Below are 22,437 nucleotides of genomic sequence, written 5' to 3' on the forward strand. Positions count from 1 at the left end.
CTTCCCTGTCATCCAGCCATACTACCCATGGACATAAGCAAAGGACTGTTCATCTTACTACAGAGATGTTTATCCATGTTCATTGTTGCTCTCACAATAACCGGCAAATGAAAACAGCCTAGGTGCCCATCAACTGATGAAATGCAATAATGAAATGTGACACATTAATACAATGCTATATTATTCAGCTATAAAGAAAAATAAAATTATATAAGGACAAATGGGTAGAACTGGGAAAAAAACATCCTGGGTGAGATAACCTAGACCCAGAAAGATGCTCTGTGAGATTAATCCATAGGTGGCAGGGTTACTGGGGCCAAGAACTGTTGGCTGTACAAGTCATAGCCCTAGGGGAGAACCTACCACTATTATTTTGCTAAATGGATATTGTGTAAAACCTACTCCTGAAGGCTTACTGCTATACCCATAGACTAATGGGTCTCTCGTCCCTCATTAGAAAAGTTTTGTGCAGTAAATGAGATCTAAAACCGTGCTGCTACTGGTCAAGGCCAATGTGCAGAAAATAAGAGACTGCAGATTAGATGGGTTTAAAAACAGAGAAAGCAAGAAGTTGTATGGGTAGGGAGATGGGATTGAATATGAAGAGCTGGGGACAGTTATGAACAAAAATAATATATGAAATTCTCAAAGTATTAACAAAAATATTTTTAAATACCACATAATGAAATACACAAATATTAATTGAAATTTATACTTTTAAAAATATATATGAAAAGTTACCAATATTGCCAACAGCTAAACAATGTTAAATGGAAGGAATCTTTGCCTCACTTCTGCCCAAAGGGAAAAACAAACTCAGCATTAAGGAGGATATATTCACAGCTTTGTGTAAGTTTCACAGCTTTGGGTCCACAAAGTTCCTTTTTTCCCTTAGAGTGAGAAAAGATCATTTTCATCATGAAGGGAATTTTACTAAAGCCTCTTTTGTATCAGCTTTCTTTATGTTTTTCTTGTTTTGCTAATATGCAAAGATATTGATTTTAAAAAGTTAAACTATATCCCAAGTATAAAGAAAAACTTGTTGTGGTCTTTTGTGACTTCTCCTTCACATTTTGTTTATTTTACTGAGGTGTGGTCTTGTTATGCAGACCTGGAACTGGTGATCCGATTGATCCAGCCTCCCAAAGAGCGGGGAAGACAGGCATAAGACAATGACCTGGCTTCATTTATTGTTTTTCTGCTTTTGTTTTATTAGTTAATATCATGGATTCATGTATTGCCCTTAGAGCCTAGCTGCTTTTTACAGCAATTTGTACCCATACTGTCAGATGGTTAAATATTGCCACCTGGCCTCTAACAACTAGATATTCAATCCCCACAGATATTATGGAGACTGGCTCTTTGCCATCATTTCCTGCTGTCAACAAAGGCCTAAAAAAAGATAGCCACTACCTACTGTTGTAAATGTGTTACCTTCTTTTCCAGAGTATTCCTGCCTTACTAAGTAGAAACAGCACCCTTAGAGGGCTCTTAGGCAGCACTGAGGAGGTGACTTAGTTAATACTCTCCATTTTTGCTTCTTCTGATCTGATCCCTTCTTTAATACTGCATTAGAAAGTATAGTTGGTATCTCTAGTTACCATATGTCTCTGTTGAATCAAGGCTTCAAAGGATTAGCCCTGTAAACTACTAGGGCATGTGTCCTCACCAAAGGATTATACCCAAAACATGCCCTATGTAATACTCTTGACTTCTATACAGCCTCCAAGTTCAAACCCTTAAAAATCATTGCTAAATGTATTCCTTCGGTGACTAACAACATTAGGTCCTCAGTTTCTTTTGTAAATATATATTCTACTTATTTTATGTATATTCTGTTTCCTTATAGAGAGAGACTTATGTATCGATGTTAGAGTAATGATATCTGAGGTGTGATTCTGGTTTTACACCTGAGTTCATGACTCCATGTATCTGTGTGGATATAATTATCAGTCTCCTAAAGCAGAAAAATTATTTTCTATAAGCAACAGTGAAAGGGATAATTTTTTTGTTTTGTTTTGTTTTTTCGAGACAGGGTTTCTTTGTGGTTTTGGAGCCTGTCCTGGAACTAGCTCTTATAGACCAGGCTGGTCTCGAACTCACAGAGATCCGCCTGCCTCTGCCTCCCGAGTGCTGGGATTAAAGGCGTGCGCCACCACCGCCCGGCTGAAAGTGATAATTTTGCTGGTCAAATGGGTTCATGAAAGTTGAGGCTGTTTCAAACAATTACAATTTTCTCAGGGTTATCTTTATATTTCCCTGTTGTTGGTGTGATAGTTGAAAAGCATGATTTTAAAATAAAGTCATATATTCATTCAAAACTTCAAATGTGTAGCTTTATTTTTGAAATAAGGTCTTTTAAATGTACAATTCATTAGAATTTTGTGACAAAATCACCCTGGACTTAGAGTGGACCCAACCATAAACACAGTGGCTGGTAACCTTTTAGATAAGGAAAAGACACAAAGAGACAGGAAAGGTAATCATAAGAAGATAAATGCAGAAGTCGGAGTTATGCTTCAAGTCAAGCTACATGAGGCAAGAAAAGTGACCCATAGAGATGTTACAGCTGTGGTTCCAAACTACAACCCTTTAATACAGTTCTTCATACTGTAGTGACTGCCAACCATAAAATTATTTTTACTGCTACTAAATTATTGTAATTTTGCTACTGTTTTGAATCATAATGTAAATATCTGTGTTTTATAATGGTCTTAGGAGAGCTCTGTTAAAGGGATGATCAACCCCTAACAGGATCAAGACCCACAGGTTGGGAACCCAAGCTTTAGAGGGAACACAGTCTAACCAATACATTGATTTAAGACTTCTGGCTTTTAGAGTTTTGAAAAACTAAATATTTATTGTTTTAGGTCATTCAGTCTGTGTTCATTTGCCATAGTAGCTTTAAGAAAATAATTTTTAGGAACCTGGGATAATGTTCTTTCCTAATAATGACACAGGCTTATCAAAGGGATAACAATTGGTTTCTTCATAAACAGTTCTTGATCCCAATTTTGGCAATGTTTTTCTGTAGGCAGAGTAAAAAATGGCCCCATATGTCAAATAGTCCAGTGCTTAAGAGTGATACAAGCATGTATTTACATGCATAAAACACTGGGTCTGATCCCCAGCACCATAAATAAAAATCTGTCACATGCCAGGAAAGACCTCTATTATGTAATTAAGGTCAGACATTGACAGGCAAGAGGTACTTTATACTTTCCAGGTGGGCCAAACTAATGAAGTGAGTCCTTAAGAGAGAAGTTTCTCCGGGTGTGATCAGAAAGACAGTGCTGTCAAGGGACAAAGCTGGGGATAAAATTCATTGTCAACTCTAAAACCAAAGGGAGCTACCAGTCAATAGTTGTGTGAAGCTCGTGAAAAGGCAAGAAATCAGACTCTTTTCTAGAAAAGAATTGAGTTCAGCGAGGCTGCTGTTGATTTTCTGCCACAGAGAACTGTAATACAATAAATATTTGCTGTTTTAAGCTATCTCAGTATGATAGCTTATATTAGTTCAAGAAAACAAGTGCCGTCAAAAAAAGCTATTTTATCCAGATCATTATGGCTGTCATTAACCCATATCATAAGTGTCATGGCAAAAATAAAACTGCTCTGCTCCCCAAGTGGCCCATAGGCCATGAGGGGCTGAAGAACCCAGGCAGGAGTCACATGGCAGGTGAAAGACAGAGACACGCCATACAGAGAAAGTGGGTGTTTATTTATTGGGTTATGGAAGGGAAAGGGAGTAAGGGAAGAAGAGAAGGGGGAAGAGCAGAGAAAGGCAGAGGAGGGAGAGGGAGAGAAAAAAAGGGGAAGGGGAGAAGTGGGGAGAAGGGAGAAGCTGCCTCTTTGGGAGAGATACAGAAAGGAAAGTATTCAGGCTGGAAGCAGAAGGAAGATCTACCTTGGTGGTGGGTGGGGGGAGTGGGCAGGGCTAGTCTCTTAAAGGGACAGGACAGACCATTACAATAAGTACTTGATCTCTCACTGTCTTGCCTTTCCAGGAGTCCCCATTCCAATTAACCACACAAAAATGTTTAGGTAATTATGACTGTATTGTATGCTAGAGTTTAATTTCACTCCACTTGGTATCTTCAACAAATCCTTTGACTTTATAGAGAAGAAAATCCAACTATAAAGATCCCATGGGGAGCAATAATCTCAACATACTCAAAGAAAGAGATTGCAGATGTTATGATTTATTATATAAATATATTCTCTGGATCACATTATTAAAGGAAAAGTATAGAGGAAGCAAGATGACTCAAAATTATGCCAACCATTATTTCATGGGGTGAGTCAGACGAGACACATCAATAATTATCTGGAAGGTATGGACTTGTGGCCTTGTCTCTAAATCATGACAGAACAACCCAGTTAAAGGGAAGAGCATAATTCATTCCCTGTCTCTTGTCTGACATTGGTTAAAATTGATTCTTGGGAAGTTAATATCTCTTCACTAGAGAGTCATGTTATTTGACACCTGTGACAATTTTTAGGAAAGGCAGAAGGTATACTTTATGTTGTAGAAACCTTGTGAGTCTAGAATTAGTGAGAAGAAGGGGGTGTTGTTGCTTATAGCTAGTGAACTTCAAGAAATAAGGCTGTAAAAAGTTTATTAGCCTTTCCAAACCTAAAGTGAGACAAGCAGGGAAGTGTCAGGAGACAACACTAGAGAATCCAAAAAGATGTAGAAACACATTCAACAAAATTCAATGTCATTTACAATTTAAAACTCTCAGAATACTAGAAATAGCTGAGAATATTTTTGTTCTTTTTGTGAAGTGAGGGGTGAGTAGATAATGCCAGAATCTAGGGCCTTAACTTCCTAGCTAAAACTCTAAACCCAGGAATAAATCATTTATATCCAATAATGTCTTGGCCAACAAAACATAAGATACATATAACTCTCTATGTAGAAAAAGAAGCAAAAGCTATATTTGTTAGACTTTAATAAATAATTTACACCAGAGAATCTAAGAACAGATTCTAAAAACAAAACATTCAATGATGCTGCCATTTAATAAAACAGTATTTTATATACTAACAATAATCAGCTATTATCAAAATGATTTAATGAAAATTAAGTCAGAGGCCAGCAATATGTGTTCAGCAGGTATTTATAGATCAATTTAGATGTACCTAATATTGCTTCATCAGTTGAACTTGCCTTCCATGTTGGATCTTTGTTAGACTACACAATTCCTATCCTTTAAAAATAAATAATTCACAAAAATGTAAAACTACACTAAAAAATATCATTATAATTTTTATGGTACCTATTAAGAATTATATACTTGACAAAATATCCATAAAAATGTTTCAGAACTCAAGCTACCAACTATTTCATTATCAAAGGGAAATTATGAAATCATGATTTTTTTATAATTAATAATGTGTTAGCTACATATGCATAGCTGTGACCAAAATATCTAGGAGATCAACTAAAGGGAGAAAAGATTTATTATGATTTATAGTTTCAAACAGTTAGTCCTTATTAATCTTGAGGATGAGGAAGAACTGAGCTTTTCATGTCAGGGAAGGCCATAAAGCAAAGAAATTGTATCTAGGAAAAGGCCAGGGGAGAAATAGACCCAAGAACTCCCTTGTGAGCTACTAGACTCTATCTCCTACCTTCCCCACCCGACCAGGGACTGCTCCATTGAGCAAGTCAGAGGCCTCATTTTCTAACCATCTTTAGAAACTCCAGCACAGAAACACTCGAAGGTGGGTTTCACTAATCCCTTGGACTTTATCCCAATGAAATGGCAAATATTTTCTATATTAATGTATACTTAAAAGAAAATTATATAATTTGTATTACTGGATATTAGTTATGACTTCGTTAATACCAAAGCCAAATAACAAATACATGATTAATGACAAAGTTAATCATACTACTAAGGTTAATCATATATTTAGAAATAAAATCTGCTCTGTAACCTTCAACAGTGCATATTTAAGATTCAATTTTAGTTTTAGGCGAACTAAAAACTTAAAGCATTAGTAGCAAGTATATCCATTTATTTGTTTACTTGCTCATTCATACTTTAAGTATTATTTTTAGATGCCACTGAATGCTACAAACCAATTAAGATGTTAAATCTCAAAAAACAGTTTAAAACATCTTTTTCTAAAAACAGGGAAATCCAAAGCGAGAATGATGCAGCGTACTTACTTTCCCTTCATCTCTTGGGCTATCACTTAAATGAACAACTGGGCCTGGATGAGTCTTGGTGGATCTGTTAAATTAATAGCAATAATTTAAAACTAGGCACCAGAGAATGACAACAAAATTAAAATTAAGCTTGAATACACTCCAGTGTTGTAGGGCTAAGCGGAATTGGCACAGTTCTACTTTATTTCTTAAGGACACATAAAATCCACAAAGAGCCCTCACAGAAAGTAAGGACTATTTAAATCCTAGGAACGATTATAAAGTGGTCAGTCATTCTAGGCTTCTCTTACAGTGATTTCTCAAAGTGAATCAAAGGACTATATAGATTAGATACTGGGAAATTTTGTGAATTGATTCATTCACCCAATTGATAGTGTATTTTCTCATCTAAAACTGGATATAGTACCACTGACCTTTATCGAAAAAATATTTTTTCAGATTATATATATATATATATATATTTATATATCAAAATTTAATGGCAAAAGATAGATCACATTCAATAGTTTGAGATCACTGTTCTACTTAAAAATCAGAATTATTTATATTCAAGAACATATTCTCAAAGAAATTAAACAAGGCTACAAAGAACAGTTTATAGAGTTTTTTAGTTCTATATATGTAATAAATACTTAAATATTATTGTAGTGTTCTAGAAAGATAAATGCTCCTTATAAAGAATAGTATTCTTAATTATTCTCTAATAAATAGTAAGTCAATAAACCAAAACTGCCATCTGTCTATTGGATTTGGGTGGAACAACAATTGTTAAAATGTATTGCATGATAAACTAGTGAAAACAAGACGTTTCATAGAAAGAAAAATCTATAATCAAAAAGTTTGGAAACTCTAAACAATGTAAAATATTTTACCTATTAAAAATGCATAGTAAGTCTGCATGCAAATACAACCATATATTCAATTGTTTCCAATTATGACTATTGATATGTCATAAAATCATGTTAGAGGAATATATTTTGGAAATACAGGTTTGACCATATGTTAGACTCTTCCACTTAGAGCCTTACTATACAATAAAAGTGGTTTGGTTCAGAAGATTATTCAACATTAAATTGCTATTGTAATAAAATTTTAGAGTATAAAATTATTTTATAGTATCTCAAGAGTTGAGGGGAAATATTTTATGCTGCCTTTTTCCTACTTAAAGATAATGACTATTAACATGTTGGCTTATTTTTTGTCTGTTTCTCTAACATTAAATTCCAAAACCTCAGAAAGTACCACTAGCAAAACATAACTTAGAAAAAATTCTGAGATAGATATTTCTAATGTATCTTAAGGAGTAGAGAGTGATTAAAAGACAATTTAGGAAACTGGGAGTTGATATTTAAATTTATATTAATCATAGAATTAAATTCTATGGAATGCACTTTGGAAATACTAGTATAATTAAAATCATTGAGATTAGAGAAATAACTGTTACCTAAACAGATTTAAGATTCATTAAAATAGTGTTTTAATTAAAACTTCAGTGAGTTAACAGAATGTGTAGGAAAATGAGTCAGCATCAATCAAACTTATCTTCCTAAGGACTCGACATGTATAAAACTAGCAACAAATAAAACTGTTTCTTACTAAAACATAGACTAAAAGAGGGTAATACAGAGATGTCCCTGGAGAGGGGAAACCAACAAGATCTCCTGAGTCAATTGGCAGCATGGGGGACAAGGGGGAGGATGGATGGGGAGGGGAAGGGGACAAAGGGAAGGGGAAGGAGAACTTGAGGGATCTGGATGGCTGAGTTGGGGGAAGGACAGAGAGGGGAGCAAGGAAAAAGATATCTTGATAGAGGGAGCCACTGTGAGGTTAGGGAGAAACATGGCACTTGGGAAATTCCCAAGTATCCTCAGGATGACCCCAGCTAAGACCCTAAGCAATAGTGGAGAGGGTGCCTGAAGTGCCCTTCCCCTGTGATCAGATCATAGAACCTTCATCCTGTAAATGATGGAAGCAGATGTAGAGATCCACAAGTAAGCCCTGGGCCAAACTCCTGGACTCCAGTTGAAGAGAGGGAGGAGCAATAACATGAACAAAGGGGTCAAGATCATGATGAGGATACCCACAGAGACAGTTGACAGCTAGCCAGAGCTCACTGACTCTGAACTGATGGCGGTGGGGGAGGGGTGGGCAGTTTCTGGGGCCACTGTCAGTATTTATTCCTAGTGCATGAAGTGGCTTTCTGGAGCCCATTCGCCATGGAGGGATACCTTGCTCAGCCTAGATACTGGGTGGAGGGAAGGTTGGGGAGAGCTTGGTCCTTCCTCAGTGTGATAAGACTGTTGACTTGGAGTGGGAGACCTCACCCTCTCTGAGAAGTGGATAGGGGTGGGGTGGGGTGGGATAGGGTAAAGGTGGAGGGAGGAGGAGGGGAGGAGGAAGAAGGAACTGGGATTGGCATATAAAATTTAAAAAAAAAAGTTTTTAAAAAAGCTAAAAAACAACAGACCCAAACTATGTTTATGTGTGCACTAGACAAATAGATACTTGAAGTGTATAAGAAGTGTAGGTTTGAAACGTTTCCCATTTTACATGTGCAGTCGTTTAAATACTACTGCCAAAGCTAAAGCAGTAGTTCTGGAGAGATAGCTCAGAAGTTAAGAGCCCTGCCTGCTCTTTTCTAAAGGACCTGCATGGCAGCTCACAACCACCTCTAACTCCAGTTCCAAGAGATCTGGTACCCTCTTCTGGCCTCCACAGGCCCTGCATGCATTTTGTTCACTGACCCAACATGCAGGCAAAACACCCATACACATAAAATAATGAAATAAAACAAAAAGTTCAAGTTGTTAGTCAAAACATGAAGGAGATTGAGTAATTGCTTCTCTTTGTTCTGAGAACTATATTCTAACAAGGCAACAGATAAACTGTTATCATTAATAACTATGTCTATTGATTATTATTTTTATATAAAACAATCCATTTTCATTATGATTATGTTAATGTTAATTACAATATCATTTATAGTGCTATTTTATTACTATGGTTGATATTTGTAAGCTTTTATTATTCACAGTATTTGTAATGTACAAAATACATTGATACATCTATATCTATTTTTAAATTACCTGTGGTTTTATTTTAGTTCAATTTTATTTAAGTTAATTGCATTATAATCCAAACAGGTCACATAATATATACAATATTTTAGTCAAATAAAATGGCAACCAAGTTCAAACTTACAGTTCAATTGCTTTGTTCCACATGATGACATATCCAGAAAGAATGAAAGATTCAATATTTACAATATGTGTATTTCCTCTTTCTGTTCCAACATAGAGCCATTTACTCTGGAAAGGTAGATGACAGTAAGTAATTCTGAAAGAAAGAAAATTACAATTAAAATATCTAAATTTTTCATTTGATCAATACATTTTCCTTACACACATCATACTATATAAGTTATATTTATATATGTGATAGGAAATAATGTATCATTAAAAATGACAATCACTATTAAGTGTCTATTATAAGTATAAATTTACTGTGTCTAGTTTTAAATTTTTGATCAATGGACAAGAATATAAAAGCTGTAGATAATAATGGAAACAATGTGAGTTTTGATACATATGTACATTGAAAATATTTAAATCCGGTTTATCATTTCTAAATTATAAAACTGTGTAAAATCTTTTCTTCCAGCATTAGTAACGGTGGTACATTATTGTCCTTTACGGTCATCACACTATGTGACAGTATTTCAGAGCTTCGTTCTCATATCTGACATATATAGTGCCTATTAATCAACCTTCCCAGCCTTCCCCGGCACCCTTCCTTCTTACAAAGCCTCCTCTTCTGGTACCCACCATTCTCATCATTATTTCTAAGAGATCAACTTCACTATCTGTCATTCTGAATTCAGCAATGCAAATAAGTATATATTTCTGTTTTATGCAGAAGAAACTAAGATCTTTTTCAGTAGCAGAAAATTGAACTTTATTTGAAGATATTTTTATTAAACCACAATGCACACAAACTCAAAATGAGAATGTACTGATAATTAATACTTACAAAACTATGACTAGGTATCTACTTTGAAAATGGAAGCATTCTACAAGGTAATTTAAAACTGTCTATTAAGATGGAGATAGCTCTAAGTGCTCTAGGTATTATATACAAAATACAATATAAACCTCTGTCCTATAAATGTTTACTTTTGTCTGTATAGATGCATGCATAAGACTGAAACTGCTTTATTATTGCCAAAGTCCAACAGCTAATAGGTATTCAGTGCAAAACAGTGGGGCACAGCATTCCTGTTCAGTTACAAAATTAGTATATTCACACAGAGCTCCACAGTTTATTTATTGAAATAAAAGTCAGCTCAAAGATAAATTAGGGACATAATGAATGCAAATTTCAGAGTTCATGAAGAGGTAGTAGTTATCTACAGAAGATGTTACGCATTTATGTAGTAGGGGGAAGGTGGTAAGGCCAGAGAAGCCTTCTATTTTTCCTTTAGTGGTGTCTGTGTGTGTCTGTGTGTGTGTGTGTGCGCGCACAATGTGAAATGCATATTTGTGTGTGAGGGCTTACATGTGCCACAGTGTGAATGTGGAGGTCAGAGGACAACCCCAGGTACTGGTCCATTTCCATCGTGTTTAAGGCAGAGTTTCTCTCACATCCCACAGCGCTGCATTCTTCAGGCTAGTTTCCCTGTGGGGATTTTCTCTTTCCTCTACTTCCCATCTTACTGTAGCAGTGCTGAATCACAGACCTGTGCCACTGCTTCCGGACTTCCTTTAGTTTCATTATTCTATTCTCATCTTCATAATGGACTTCCTGGTTAGCTCTGAGAACCATTGCAGGGCTAGAGCCATCAGGACTATCTATTAACACTGCAATTATTCTCTCTAATTTGCATTCATTGTGCTCTTCTAGACACTCTTAAGACAATAAATTCCCAGATAATCTCTTTCTAGAACATGTTACTGCATCAAATATTTCCTGGAGTATACCTGGAAGATTATCTACTAAACTATCAGAAGAGCTGAACAAAATTTTGACATTAGGCAAAGAGATCAACTTTAAAAAGAATGTGAATAGTGAATTCACATGACTCCATTCTATAATACACACAAGAGTGAAACGTGAGTGTAATTGTACAAAAGTCGACGCTGAATAGTCAGTGTATCCAGTGCCTATTTTAACCTGCACATCGAGTTTTCAATCTCCATCTCTCTGAACCAAATGTTATCTATCCTGTGGAAAGCTCCAGGCATACGACACTAAAATCATTAGAAACCTGCTGTGATATAAGCAACTGCAAAGTTAATTGATTTTTTCTAATTAATGAATAACCTACATGATACTGGAAATCTTTGACTAAAATATGAAGTCTAGAATTGCTATCTCCAAAGGATATACACAGGAAATAACTTGATGGTGTTGTTTCTAGGCAATGAATGATCAATTTAACCTTTAATAGAAAATGAACTCATTTTAAAGTAGCTATAAGATCACAGGGAAATAAATCTTCTAAATCATGGGTAGATAGAGAAAACAGTTTCAGAGCTTTAAGGAAACCTTGATGTGACACAGCCATCTGGGCAGTTAGCACATAAAATCTGAGAACTGCCACATTCAGTAAGGAAACCTGAAGCAGGAGGTAGAATTCCAATGTAAACAGACCTTATAGAACAAGAAGAATAAAATACAGAAGAAAAATCCCAACAGAAAAACTGGCCTGTGAAGTAACTCCCTAATGATGGTAAGTAAAGAAGAAACTAGACGAGGTCTTTTGTGCCGCCCATCACTCATGGGTGGTACAGGGTTATAATAACCATAAAAGATTTCCAAACTTTATCTGAACAAAACAGTTTGACTTACTTAAGATGAATGACATGGGCAAAGGGTATGAACATACTTGTTATGTGTACTTAATAATCCTAATAATTATTTGATAATAAATAAAAAATAAGTTGTATAAAGTTAAGTCTTCACTTGTAACTGATTTTGACTAATGCCACCTAATATGCAAATAATTTTAATCTGTTATATGTAAGCCACGGAAGAATAATCTTGTTTCCCTGTCCATATTGACTATCACAAAGCATTTAAGATATTCTTAGCTTTCCACCCACTCATCAATTCAATCTTCATTGAGTAAGTCTTTATAAAAACTTATAACACACTCCATTCCTTTTTATCTGATACATACGTGATGAACAAAAACAAATACACAAAAAAATAAAATCAAAGAGTGTTAATGTCTATAAAAATGTTAAAAGAGGCTCATTGGAGAGTAAGGAAAATTATGAAGATGAAAGTTCTTTTGGATTAGACTATTAAAGGTCAATATACAAAATAAGCATTTTTCACACTTAAATAATGTACGTACTATCAAAATTTTTCCTGACCCTCACTTAGGACTCAATTTAGAAATCCTGTAATTTAAGTAATATTTGAATTTTTATAACATAACAATATTGATATGGGTTTGGAGCCAAGTTCTTTCAAGGTTGGTGTGTTTGTACTTTGTGTTTTTTTCACCACTTTTACCAACTGAGCTGCTTTAAACTCTTTCATAGCAGGTCATATATTATTTTACAGTGATTTGGCATGAGTTAATTTTTAATAATTTTTAAATAGTGATGAGCATCAAACACATTCTAGGTGAATACTCTAACACTGAGCTACATCTTTGGCCCTGATGTTGTGCATCTGTTCAGATATTTACAGAAATTATTAACTACAGAAGAGGCACATGCCCTAAATATAAATGACACTATCCAATAGCAGGGGGTCTAGATAAAATAAGCGAGAGAAGAGAGAATGCCTGTTGTCTCAGGCACGTCTGGCTTCTCTGAGATGAACCATTTTGACTTATGTCCTTAATGCCATGATTTTCTGCCTCTCCATGGTGCAGAAACACTCAAGTAATTGTGGACTGATACATTTGAAACCATGAGCCTAAATCAATACTTATTCCTTTGTTCCCCTGAGATAATTGTGTATTACAAAACATCTAACACATAAATAGTACACCTCTGATATGTTAGTAATCCATAACAAAATCAAAGTACTTGGTATTAACAATCATAAAAACAAATCCAACTTTGTAAACTGAACCTGTATAGCAGCATTTTTGGATAAAACAATCTGTTCAAATCATTTAGAATGTTAGTAGTTTAACATAAAAATAAAACACTCTAAGTAGAAGTTACTATAGAAAATTCACAATCCCGAAGCATGCCTGTAGTCTTCAGCTTAAGAAATAGTGTCATATCTCATAAGCCAAAAATATTTTAAAAAGAAAATGGTACTAAATCACTTGCATTTTTCTTTAAGAAATTCACTGGATCCAGGCATAGGGCTACACACCTTTAATCACAGCACTTGATAGGCAGAGGCAGGTGGATCTCTGCGAGTTCAAGGCTAGCCTGGCTATGTAAAGAGATTCTGTATGAAAAATAGGTAGGTAGATAGACAAAGAAATTCATTGGGAGAGTTTGACTTTGAAGGTCTTTTTTTCTAACAAATTCCAATCTGTTTTAGCTATGACTATTTCTCATGTAGCTGCCAATAAACTCTTGGGTTTCTGGTGTGATGACTCTGGGGTGTAACTAAGACCATAGTCTCTTGTAGACTATAATTGCACTGCCTTACTTAGATATGCTGAATCAAGTATGTATTGAGTTGCAGGTGGAAAAAAAAAACCACCAGAAATGGTGCCCAGGATTTCTGAAACAGTATCTACTAGTATTGTTTGAAAAATATTTGGGAAAGATTTTGATGCACATCCACTAAACTATACCAATATTTTAAATACTTTAGATCTTTGGGGTAAAAAATACCTAATTTTAGTGTGTGTTCTAAGATTCCGGTCACAGAAGATGTGACTCATTAGGTATGAATGGGACATATTAACCTGAAATTTTATTTTTATAAAACATCTTCAGTCCTTGTTATTCAAGTAAAAAGTCTACTGATCAGCAACATCAGAGCATTTATTACAAACTCATACAGACTTCCTAAATCACAAACTGCATTTTATGAAAGGAGCACCAGGTGGGTCTGAACCATGTTCAGACTTCATACGGCAAGTTTTATCAGACAATCCTATAGAACAGCTGGAGGAAGCATTTTTCTGTGGCTGAATGATTACTGTTTACTTTCTCTTCAGCTCTCAGGAGCTGAGCCGAAATTACTGTTATGATTGCCGGGATGCGGCTATCTGGTCCCCTAAAACCTGTTGAAGTTGAAATTATGAAGAGAGGAGGAGAAGAAAGAGCACTGAGGAGGATGATGACAGTAACTAAAAAAAAAAACCCAACTGTCAGAAAAGAAGTGATAGTGTTCCTGTGAGTCCTGTAGTATCTTAAGACAAAACACTGATACGCAGGAATTGTAGTAGAAAATTTTACCCATAAAAAACCAAAACTTTTGTTAAATAAAACAATCTCATGATTTTAAATAAACTATATTTGCCGCACACCGCATCCCCGTGTCTGCACTCTGTGCGCTGGCACCCAGTTACCAAGCTTCGGGCAAGGGGCAGGAGGTTAAAATGCACAACCACAACAGAGACAGCGACACAGGTCATCCTTGAATTCCCCAATAATGCCCCCTTTATTGTGTTCAGGGGCAGATTATATAGAGATAGCCACGCCCCAGCCAACCCCACCAGAAACCACTCTCCTGCCATCAGGAACTCCTGAAGGTCTCGTGCTCAAAGCAGCTGTAGGCACTCAGATCAGTGGATTATAAGAAATTCAGAATCTGGGGTCTCACTGCTCCCAACATCCCCCCCTAAATTTTTTATAAAACAGAAGACCCTCCTGACCACACAAACTTTTGATCACTTTGATTGAACCTGTACTCAGGAGAGAGTGACAGCATCTCCTCAGGAGAATACTGGCTTTTAGAGAACACAAGAGAGCAACTTAAGGTTCTGCTACCAGCTGCTCCTGGTTCTTCATCTGGTCCACAGCTTGCTTGGCTATGGCAGATTTGGCCTCCTCCACAGCCTGGCGCTCCTTGTCTAGCCGCTCTGCCTCTTTCGCTCTTTGGCGCTCCTGCTCCAGTTTGTCTTAGCTCCAGCACTTGTTGTTGCATTTGCTGATGCTCCCTGGCACTGCTGTAGCATCTGCCAAGCTAGGCACTGACTGGGCTGAGGTAATGTGCCTTCCACCACAGCCACCTAGCAAAGCTCTGCTCCAGCTGCCTTCTAGCCCCACTGCGCTCTGGGTCCAAACTGGTGCATTAAGTGGAGGGGAACTCAGGAAAGCAGGATTGCTCTCTGCAATCACTGAAGGGGCCCCACTTAAATTATCTTTTAGGGTATTTGGGCGTTGTCAATCTGTCTGGCTACTTCCTGCTGATTGGGGACCTGGAGGCACTGTGGAGCTGAGCAGCGGCCTGACCCTGTCCCAGCCGGTTGCCCAGGGCTGGGACAGAGGTCCAGGCCAAAGGGCCTTGACCCAGTAGTGCTGCACTTCTGCGCCCTGAGGCCCGGGCTGGAAGCTGGCCTAGCGTCCTTGCCTCGTCGGTCCCTGGGTGTTTGCAAGCATTGCAGCCCTCAGAGCCTGGAGCCCCTTGGCCTTGGAGCCGCAGCTGCTCACACTCCACTGCAACATCAGGAGATCTCCGTAATTCAAACCACATGAATATCAAATAAATCCTTAGGCTCTCATCGTCTGTGGAGACAAAAACCTCCTTTCCAAAACATCAAATTCTTAAGCCCATATTTTAAAGATACCTTTCTTAGCAGTTCCTAGAATCAAATGTCTTTCTCCAGTCCAGAACACAAAGGACAACACAATCAACATATCATAAATCTGTACATGTTTATCTTTTTAAGCTATATACATTCTTTCTTTTCCCAATACATACGTCCCCTCTGGCCAGGGACAACCCTGTTCGTTTACCCCTCTTTCTGGGTTAGTTCCACTTGCTGCCAAACTGAGCGAAGGAAGTCAGGATTACATACCCCAATACACCCTCACCTTCTGAGGGCGACCTCTCAGCGTTCCCTAGTTCCTGATATCTTGGCTGGGACCTCCAAATGCTGATATCTCGGTGGAGACTTCCAAATGCCACGCATCGCACCCCCCCCCCCCGCCCCCCGTGTCTGTGCTCTGTGTGCTGGCACCCAGTTACCAAGCTTCAGGCAAGAATCAGGAAGTTAAAATACACAACCACACACAGAGAGACAGCAACAGGGGTCATATCCTTGAATTCCCCAAGAATGCCCCCTTTACTGTGTTCAGGGGCAGATTATACAGAGATAGCCACACCCCAGCCAAACCCACCAGAAACCACTCTCCTGCCATCAGGAACTCCTGAAGGTCTCGTGCTCAGAGCAGCTGTAGGCACTCAGATCAGGGGAAAACAAGCTGTTTACAAGAAATTCCAGATCTGGGGTCTCACTGCTCCCAACATATACTAGCAAGAATTATTATACAAAATACCAAATTAAAAATGAGTGAATATTCAGCTAAATTCCTTTCATAGTCTTAGTGGACTGTCAACCAATTAATCTGTCAATAAAAACCTCAATCACTTGCCATTGTGTGTGGAACCATCTAACATAACACAGACTAAGTTAAATTTCTGCAGCTATCAAAGTGACATGCCAATAACCTAAGTTAGAGGATGGCAAACATATTCTGTGAAGTATGAAAGTATAGTAAATAGTTGGGGGTTTAAATACCACACAGTTTGTATCACATCTACTCAGCCTTTATGCAGTAGTACAATAATAGCCATAGATAACACACACATTAGTAAGTAAAACTATATTCCAGCCAAGTTTTATTCCTAAACAGAGGCATGGCCACACTGGCTATCTATGGCACAGTTTGGAATCTCATCATTAATTTTTCTATTTTTATTTGGCTATTCAGCTTCATACACATTTATTAGCTGAAATCATCATGAAAACTGCTTTAAATAGTTTATTTTTTCCATGGAAATCATAGAATATTCATCCTATTTTTTAATGTATTACTTCATGGAACAAGAAATATATATGATTAAAATGTTATGCTTCCACAATTTACATTGCCAAAAATGTACTAGAAATAATGACCAGCACATATAAGATTAATTGACATAATAAATACTTCATGTTGAATATATACTCATACCTAGATGCTAGAGACACAGAACTTATAAGGCAAATATGTATCTCTTTGGAAATTTAAAATTTAAGAGAACTTTATTTGGCAAAATTGAGCTATAGTTTTATTATATTTAATTCATATACACAAATAAAATCAGACACACATTCTGTCCTACATACCTAAACTTATTTACTCATTGCAATTTAAACTGCAAATGTCTTATATATTGTTGCTTGATTTATTTTTCTTCTTTGGGTCTTTTGAGAGTGATTCATGGCACATCCAAGGTTGGCCTCAAACTCACAGCGATCCTTCTGCCCACACTCTAGAACTTTGGGCTATAGAGTGCGTCCTTACGACAAGCTCTGTTACTTGATTTTTATCTTTTCTTAAAATAATTAATTAACTAATGTCCTATAACTTTTCACTTAACCCTCAGAGGTCATTTGTAAGACAAGCTTTTATGCTGTACTTGCTAAGGATTACATTCTCTATTCTTTCTTACTCAATTTAAAGATTATCAATTCTATTAAGTAAAAGCAGTAATCAGAAGGGAAAAGATTTCAGTTGATCATTTTCTTGTCTACTGTGAGAAGTATGTCAAGGTGTTTAATTACACCATTGGATTATAATTATACATGTCAGTACCGTGGAGTGAAAATTTATATAATAAAAATTGTATTAATTGAGGATATACGGAAAATACTGAATTTGGTTCTAAAAAGCATCAAGTAGTAAGTATATAGTTATGAAAGTTGGTTTAATAATGGTTAAAACCAAAAAACAGAGAATTTTGCTTGCCCTTAAATTCAATAAAAATCAATAATTCCATCCCATAAAGACTACAAAATTACACATAATTTAATTATATATTAATTTATACCATCCATATATTACAGGAAATTTCAATTTATTCATAATTTTATATCTTTTATGGTAAAAAATTATTGATCAACTAGAATTAACATCTAGGAAATGGTGCCTAGATTAGTAAAATACTTGACAATCATAGCATGTAAGTATGCTAGGGTTAGTAGTGATATCAAAACAAGAAGCAATTTTATTAACTGGTGACCCACCCAGCAGGTCCTAAATTATTCCAGGGTCTGAAGAGGCACTATCTGAAAGACATGGGAGAGAGAGAGAGAGAGAGAGAGAGAGAGAGAGAGAGAGAGAGGGAGGGAGGGAGGGAGGGAGGGAGGGAGAGAGAGAGAGAGAGAGAGAGAGAGAGAGAGAGAGAGAGATGCCAAGCAGTATTCTTTTTTGTCAAGGCATCCGTTTATTGAAGCAAGCTCCTCAGTGAGGAGCTTGGGCAGAGGGAACTGAGGAAGGGGAGAGGGGGGAAGGAAAGGAGGGGCTAGGCAGCAAAGTGGGGCAGTGGCAAGGTCAGTGGCTAGAACACCTGCTGTTAGTGATAAGCAGCAAACAAAGAAGACACTCTGAGCTGGAATCTCCAAGGTCAGCACACAATGTCTCAGTTAACTTTAAGTTTTCTGTCTCGAGATTTTTACTTCAAGGCCCTGTGAGATGTGAGAAAGGAGAAGCCTAAAATGGTCCTGACAAACTGGTAGTTTGAACAATATTACTTTGGAAGAGAGACTATATATCTTCTATAGTTACATAAAATACAAGTGGGAATAGTATATAAGGAAGTTATAGAAACAAATTCAAACTTTTGGGGGAATGTTAATAAACTTTCAAAGGACTAGTTCTTTCCAAACATACTAAATTTATGAGGTGTCTGTCATCTTCACGGTTAGCTTAACTGGATTTAGAACTGCCTAGGAGAAAAGCCTCTGGAGGGAATATCTACCCTGAAAGTGGGTGGTATCATTCCATTGGAACGGGTCCCAAACGGAATGAAAAGGAAGGGAGAAGAAATCAAGCTAAGCTCCAGCATTTACCTCTGTTTCCTGACTGGGGACAGAAATGATCAGCTCCCTCATGTTCCTGCCGCCATGCCTCTCCCACAAATCCTAAGTCAAAATAAACTCTTCCATCTTTAAGTTACTTTATGTCAGATGCTGCGTCATGGCAATGAGAAAAGCAAATGATAAAAATATTTTAACCTGATCTGAAGAGAAACTGACTGGAAAAGGGGGGCATTTTAGGGTCAGGTAGAAACCCAGTGTAAGGGAAACTCCTAGGAATCCACAAGGTTGACCCCCGCTCAGACTTTAATAATAGTGGATACGTAGCCTGAACTGGTCATCTCCTGTGACCTGTGGAGGGACTGGGACACCAACCCAGCCACATAACCTTCAACCTACAGTCTGTCCTGCTATGAGATGTGCTCGGGTAAGGATGGAGCAAAGACTGTGGGAGTGGCCAACCAATCACTGGTCCAGCCTGAGACCCTTGCCATGAGAGTGAGTCCACCCCTGACACTGACTGGACCACCAGGACCCAGAGGCTGGATGACCCAGAGACCTAGGATAGAACCAAACATGACCAGAGGGGAGAAAAAGTCATTGTAATGATATCTAATGGTATTCTCCTATAGTCAAAGAGGCTTCATTTAGCAATTGATGGAAACAGATGCAGAGACCCACAATCAAACATTAGGTGGATCTTGGGGAATTCTGCTGAAAAGAAAGAGGAAGGATTGTAGGAACCTGAGGGGTCAAGGCCATCACAAGAAAACCCACAGAATCAACTAACCTGGTCTCATAGAAGCTCACATATCCTGAACAAACAACTAGAGAGCCTGTTTGGGGCTGGTCTAGGTCCTCTACACATATGTGACAGTTGTGTGATTTGGTGTTTTTGTGGGACACGTCGCCTTGTGCTTATTTAAAAATAAACACTGTGATTACCTTAAAATCACAAATATCACAGCACTATATGTGAACAACATGGCAAAACACAGTGGTGCTTCTTGTCACATCCCTCTGTTTATGAATATGTTCTACTGTTACACTAGATCACTTACAAAAGTCCAATGAAAAGGTATGATTATTTTAGAAAGTCGGGACAGTGAGAGCAGAAAATTTAAGAAAGCATAGGTACTTCTTTTTTTGGTTTTGTTCTTGTTGTTGTTTTTCAAGACAGTGTTTCTCTGTAGCTTTGGAATCTATCCTGGAACTAGCTCTTTAGACCAGGCTGGCTTCAAACTCATAGAGATCCACCCGCCTTTGCCTCCCTAGTGCTGGGATTAAAGGCATGCACCACCACCGCCCAGCTTAAAGCATAGATACTTCTAAGCACAGGTCTGCAAACATGAGGTTAAGGTTTTGGAAGATATACAATAAACACTGAAAATGCAAGGTAATAATGATGTAGAGAGAAGTAGCAGAAGATATATATGTCTCTGTTCATAGCTACTACTAAGTCCCATTAAGACCATTTCTAGATAAGATGAGGAACTCAGACGGTGAGAACAGGACATTTGAACAAGCACAGGCACAGGATACATGGGAGATATTCTGCCCTACCACGTAGGTCCTATGTACATGCATCTGTCTGAACCTGGAACACTTTGGTGAGTTTAGCAAAATGTAAATTACCAAATCAACATTCAAAGCTTAATTGTATCTCTATATGGTAGCAGTGAATACACACAAGATAATTTTATGTTAAGATTTGTTTATTGGGATCACTATGCACACTACCATATCATCTGCAAATAGCTCTGGGTCAAAACTGCTGTCCTCCGGTTTCTACCTTGGTTTGAATGGTGTCAGTCTGTTTAAATTCACTTCTCAAAGGTTTCTCTTCCTCTCTTTAACATCAAATTATCCTGTGGTGTGCTTTTCCATTTACTATAAAAAGAAAAGTCTGGTTGCTTCCCACATAGTAGATAGACTACTCTAAATAGTTAATGTACATCTCAGTGCTTGCTTGATCACTGATGACTCTTAGTTAAGTGGATGTGCATAGGTCAAGGTCGTCTAATTGAATCAAACACTGGAAATATTAAAATATGACACAATTTATTACCAGTAAAATAACTTCTGTTTCCGTTCAAATAAAACCCCTGGCTATGATCATTCTGAAAGGAGGGGAACTGAATTTTTATTAAAGTATCATCTTTGGCAATGCTAAAATTCAGTGTTTAATTAGAATGACATTACTACTAAAAAGTATTTAGATAAGAGGGTAAGGGCTGAAACGCTGGAGCTATCTGAAATAATAAAAAATATGTGAACTAAATTTGCTTTTACTGATTTTTAAATCTTAGGTCTATGTTTTCATTGACATAGCCCAGGGAAAAGAAAATATGATTGCTGAGGTGATGTTCAATAGCTCAGAGAACAAAAGGTTTAGGCATTTCACATTTTCATAAGAGGTTGGCTCTATCCCAATTATTCATTTTCTATGTAAAAAATACCTGGCAATAGCTTAAAGTTATAAAAGAAGTCTGTCAAACTAGCCTGAAACTTGCTCGAGATACAGTTCTGTCACATCATACAGTTATTCACAAAGGTTCTTACCGTTCTCTGTTAAACTTAAGAGAATGAAGAATGGCTGGCCTTTTCTGTCTCAGATTCCACAAATGCAGTGTGTCATCTGAACTCGCACTAACCAAAGCGCCCTGTGAGAAAAGCAGACAAGATATATAGCTTACCTACTAGGATAGCAGAAACAACAAATTTATAGATTTATCATTGCTTGAATAGATATGTACTTATGTAGCCTAGAAAAAAAGAAGGAAATTACAGTATGAAAATTTAAGGTTGTTGAGTTGGAGAGGCAAGTGGCTTACTACACAAGGACGGCCAGGATGACTTGTTCAGAAATACCCTTTTACTGTTAGAGAGGAATAATCAATAAGCCATCCATACTGGTTGGGTCTTCTTGTCAACTTGACGCAAATAGAGTCACTTGAGTGGAGGGCCCTCATCTGAGGAAATGCCTCCATCAGATCCACCTGTGGAATGTCTGCAGCATATTTATTGATTACTAATATATGTGGGAGAGCCCAGAAAACTATAAGCAGTGTCCCCCGCCCCCAGACAAGTGGTCACAGGTTCTATAAGAAAGCTAACTGAGCATGAGCCAGCGGGGGAGCAAGCCAGGCAGAAGCATTCCTCCACTTCAGCTAGTTACTTCCCTGAGGGAGCTCCTGCTCTGACTTCCCTCAGTGATGGGCTACAACCTGTTTGATGAAATCAGAAAATTCCTCTCCAAGTTTCTTTTGGTCATGATATTTACCATGGAGGAGGGCAGCAT

General features: G+C 37.3%; 1 protein-coding gene across 19 annotated transcripts in view; it reads right to left on the reverse strand.

Annotated features, from left to right (window-relative positions):
* Stxbp5l (syntaxin binding protein 5L) overlaps positions 1–22,437 on the reverse strand; it is a 210,654-nt gene that overhangs the window by 128,995 nt on the left and 59,222 nt on the right. For 18 of the 19 annotated variants that reach the window (XR_012909712.1, XM_075962211.1, XM_075962301.1 and 15 more), the window contains exons 5-7: positions 21,699–21,799; positions 9,383–9,517; positions 6,182–6,245 (exon numbers count right to left, since the gene is read on the reverse strand). Coding sequence is in view for 18 of the 19 variants with exons in the window: in XM_075962211.1 (XP_075818326.1) it covers positions 6,182–6,245; positions 9,383–9,517; positions 21,699–21,799 (300 nt within the window). In the remaining variant the exon portion in view is untranslated. Of the gene's footprint in view, positions 1–6,181; positions 6,246–9,382; positions 9,518–21,698; positions 21,800–22,437 lie in introns of those variants that run through there. The other variant, XM_075962314.1, reaches the window with a different exon arrangement.

The sequence above is a fragment of the Microtus pennsylvanicus genome, chromosome 1 (assembly GCF_037038515.1).
Source record: "Microtus pennsylvanicus isolate mMicPen1 chromosome 1, mMicPen1.hap1, whole genome shotgun sequence".
Taxonomy (NCBI): domain Eukaryota; kingdom Metazoa; phylum Chordata; class Mammalia; order Rodentia; family Cricetidae; genus Microtus; species Microtus pennsylvanicus.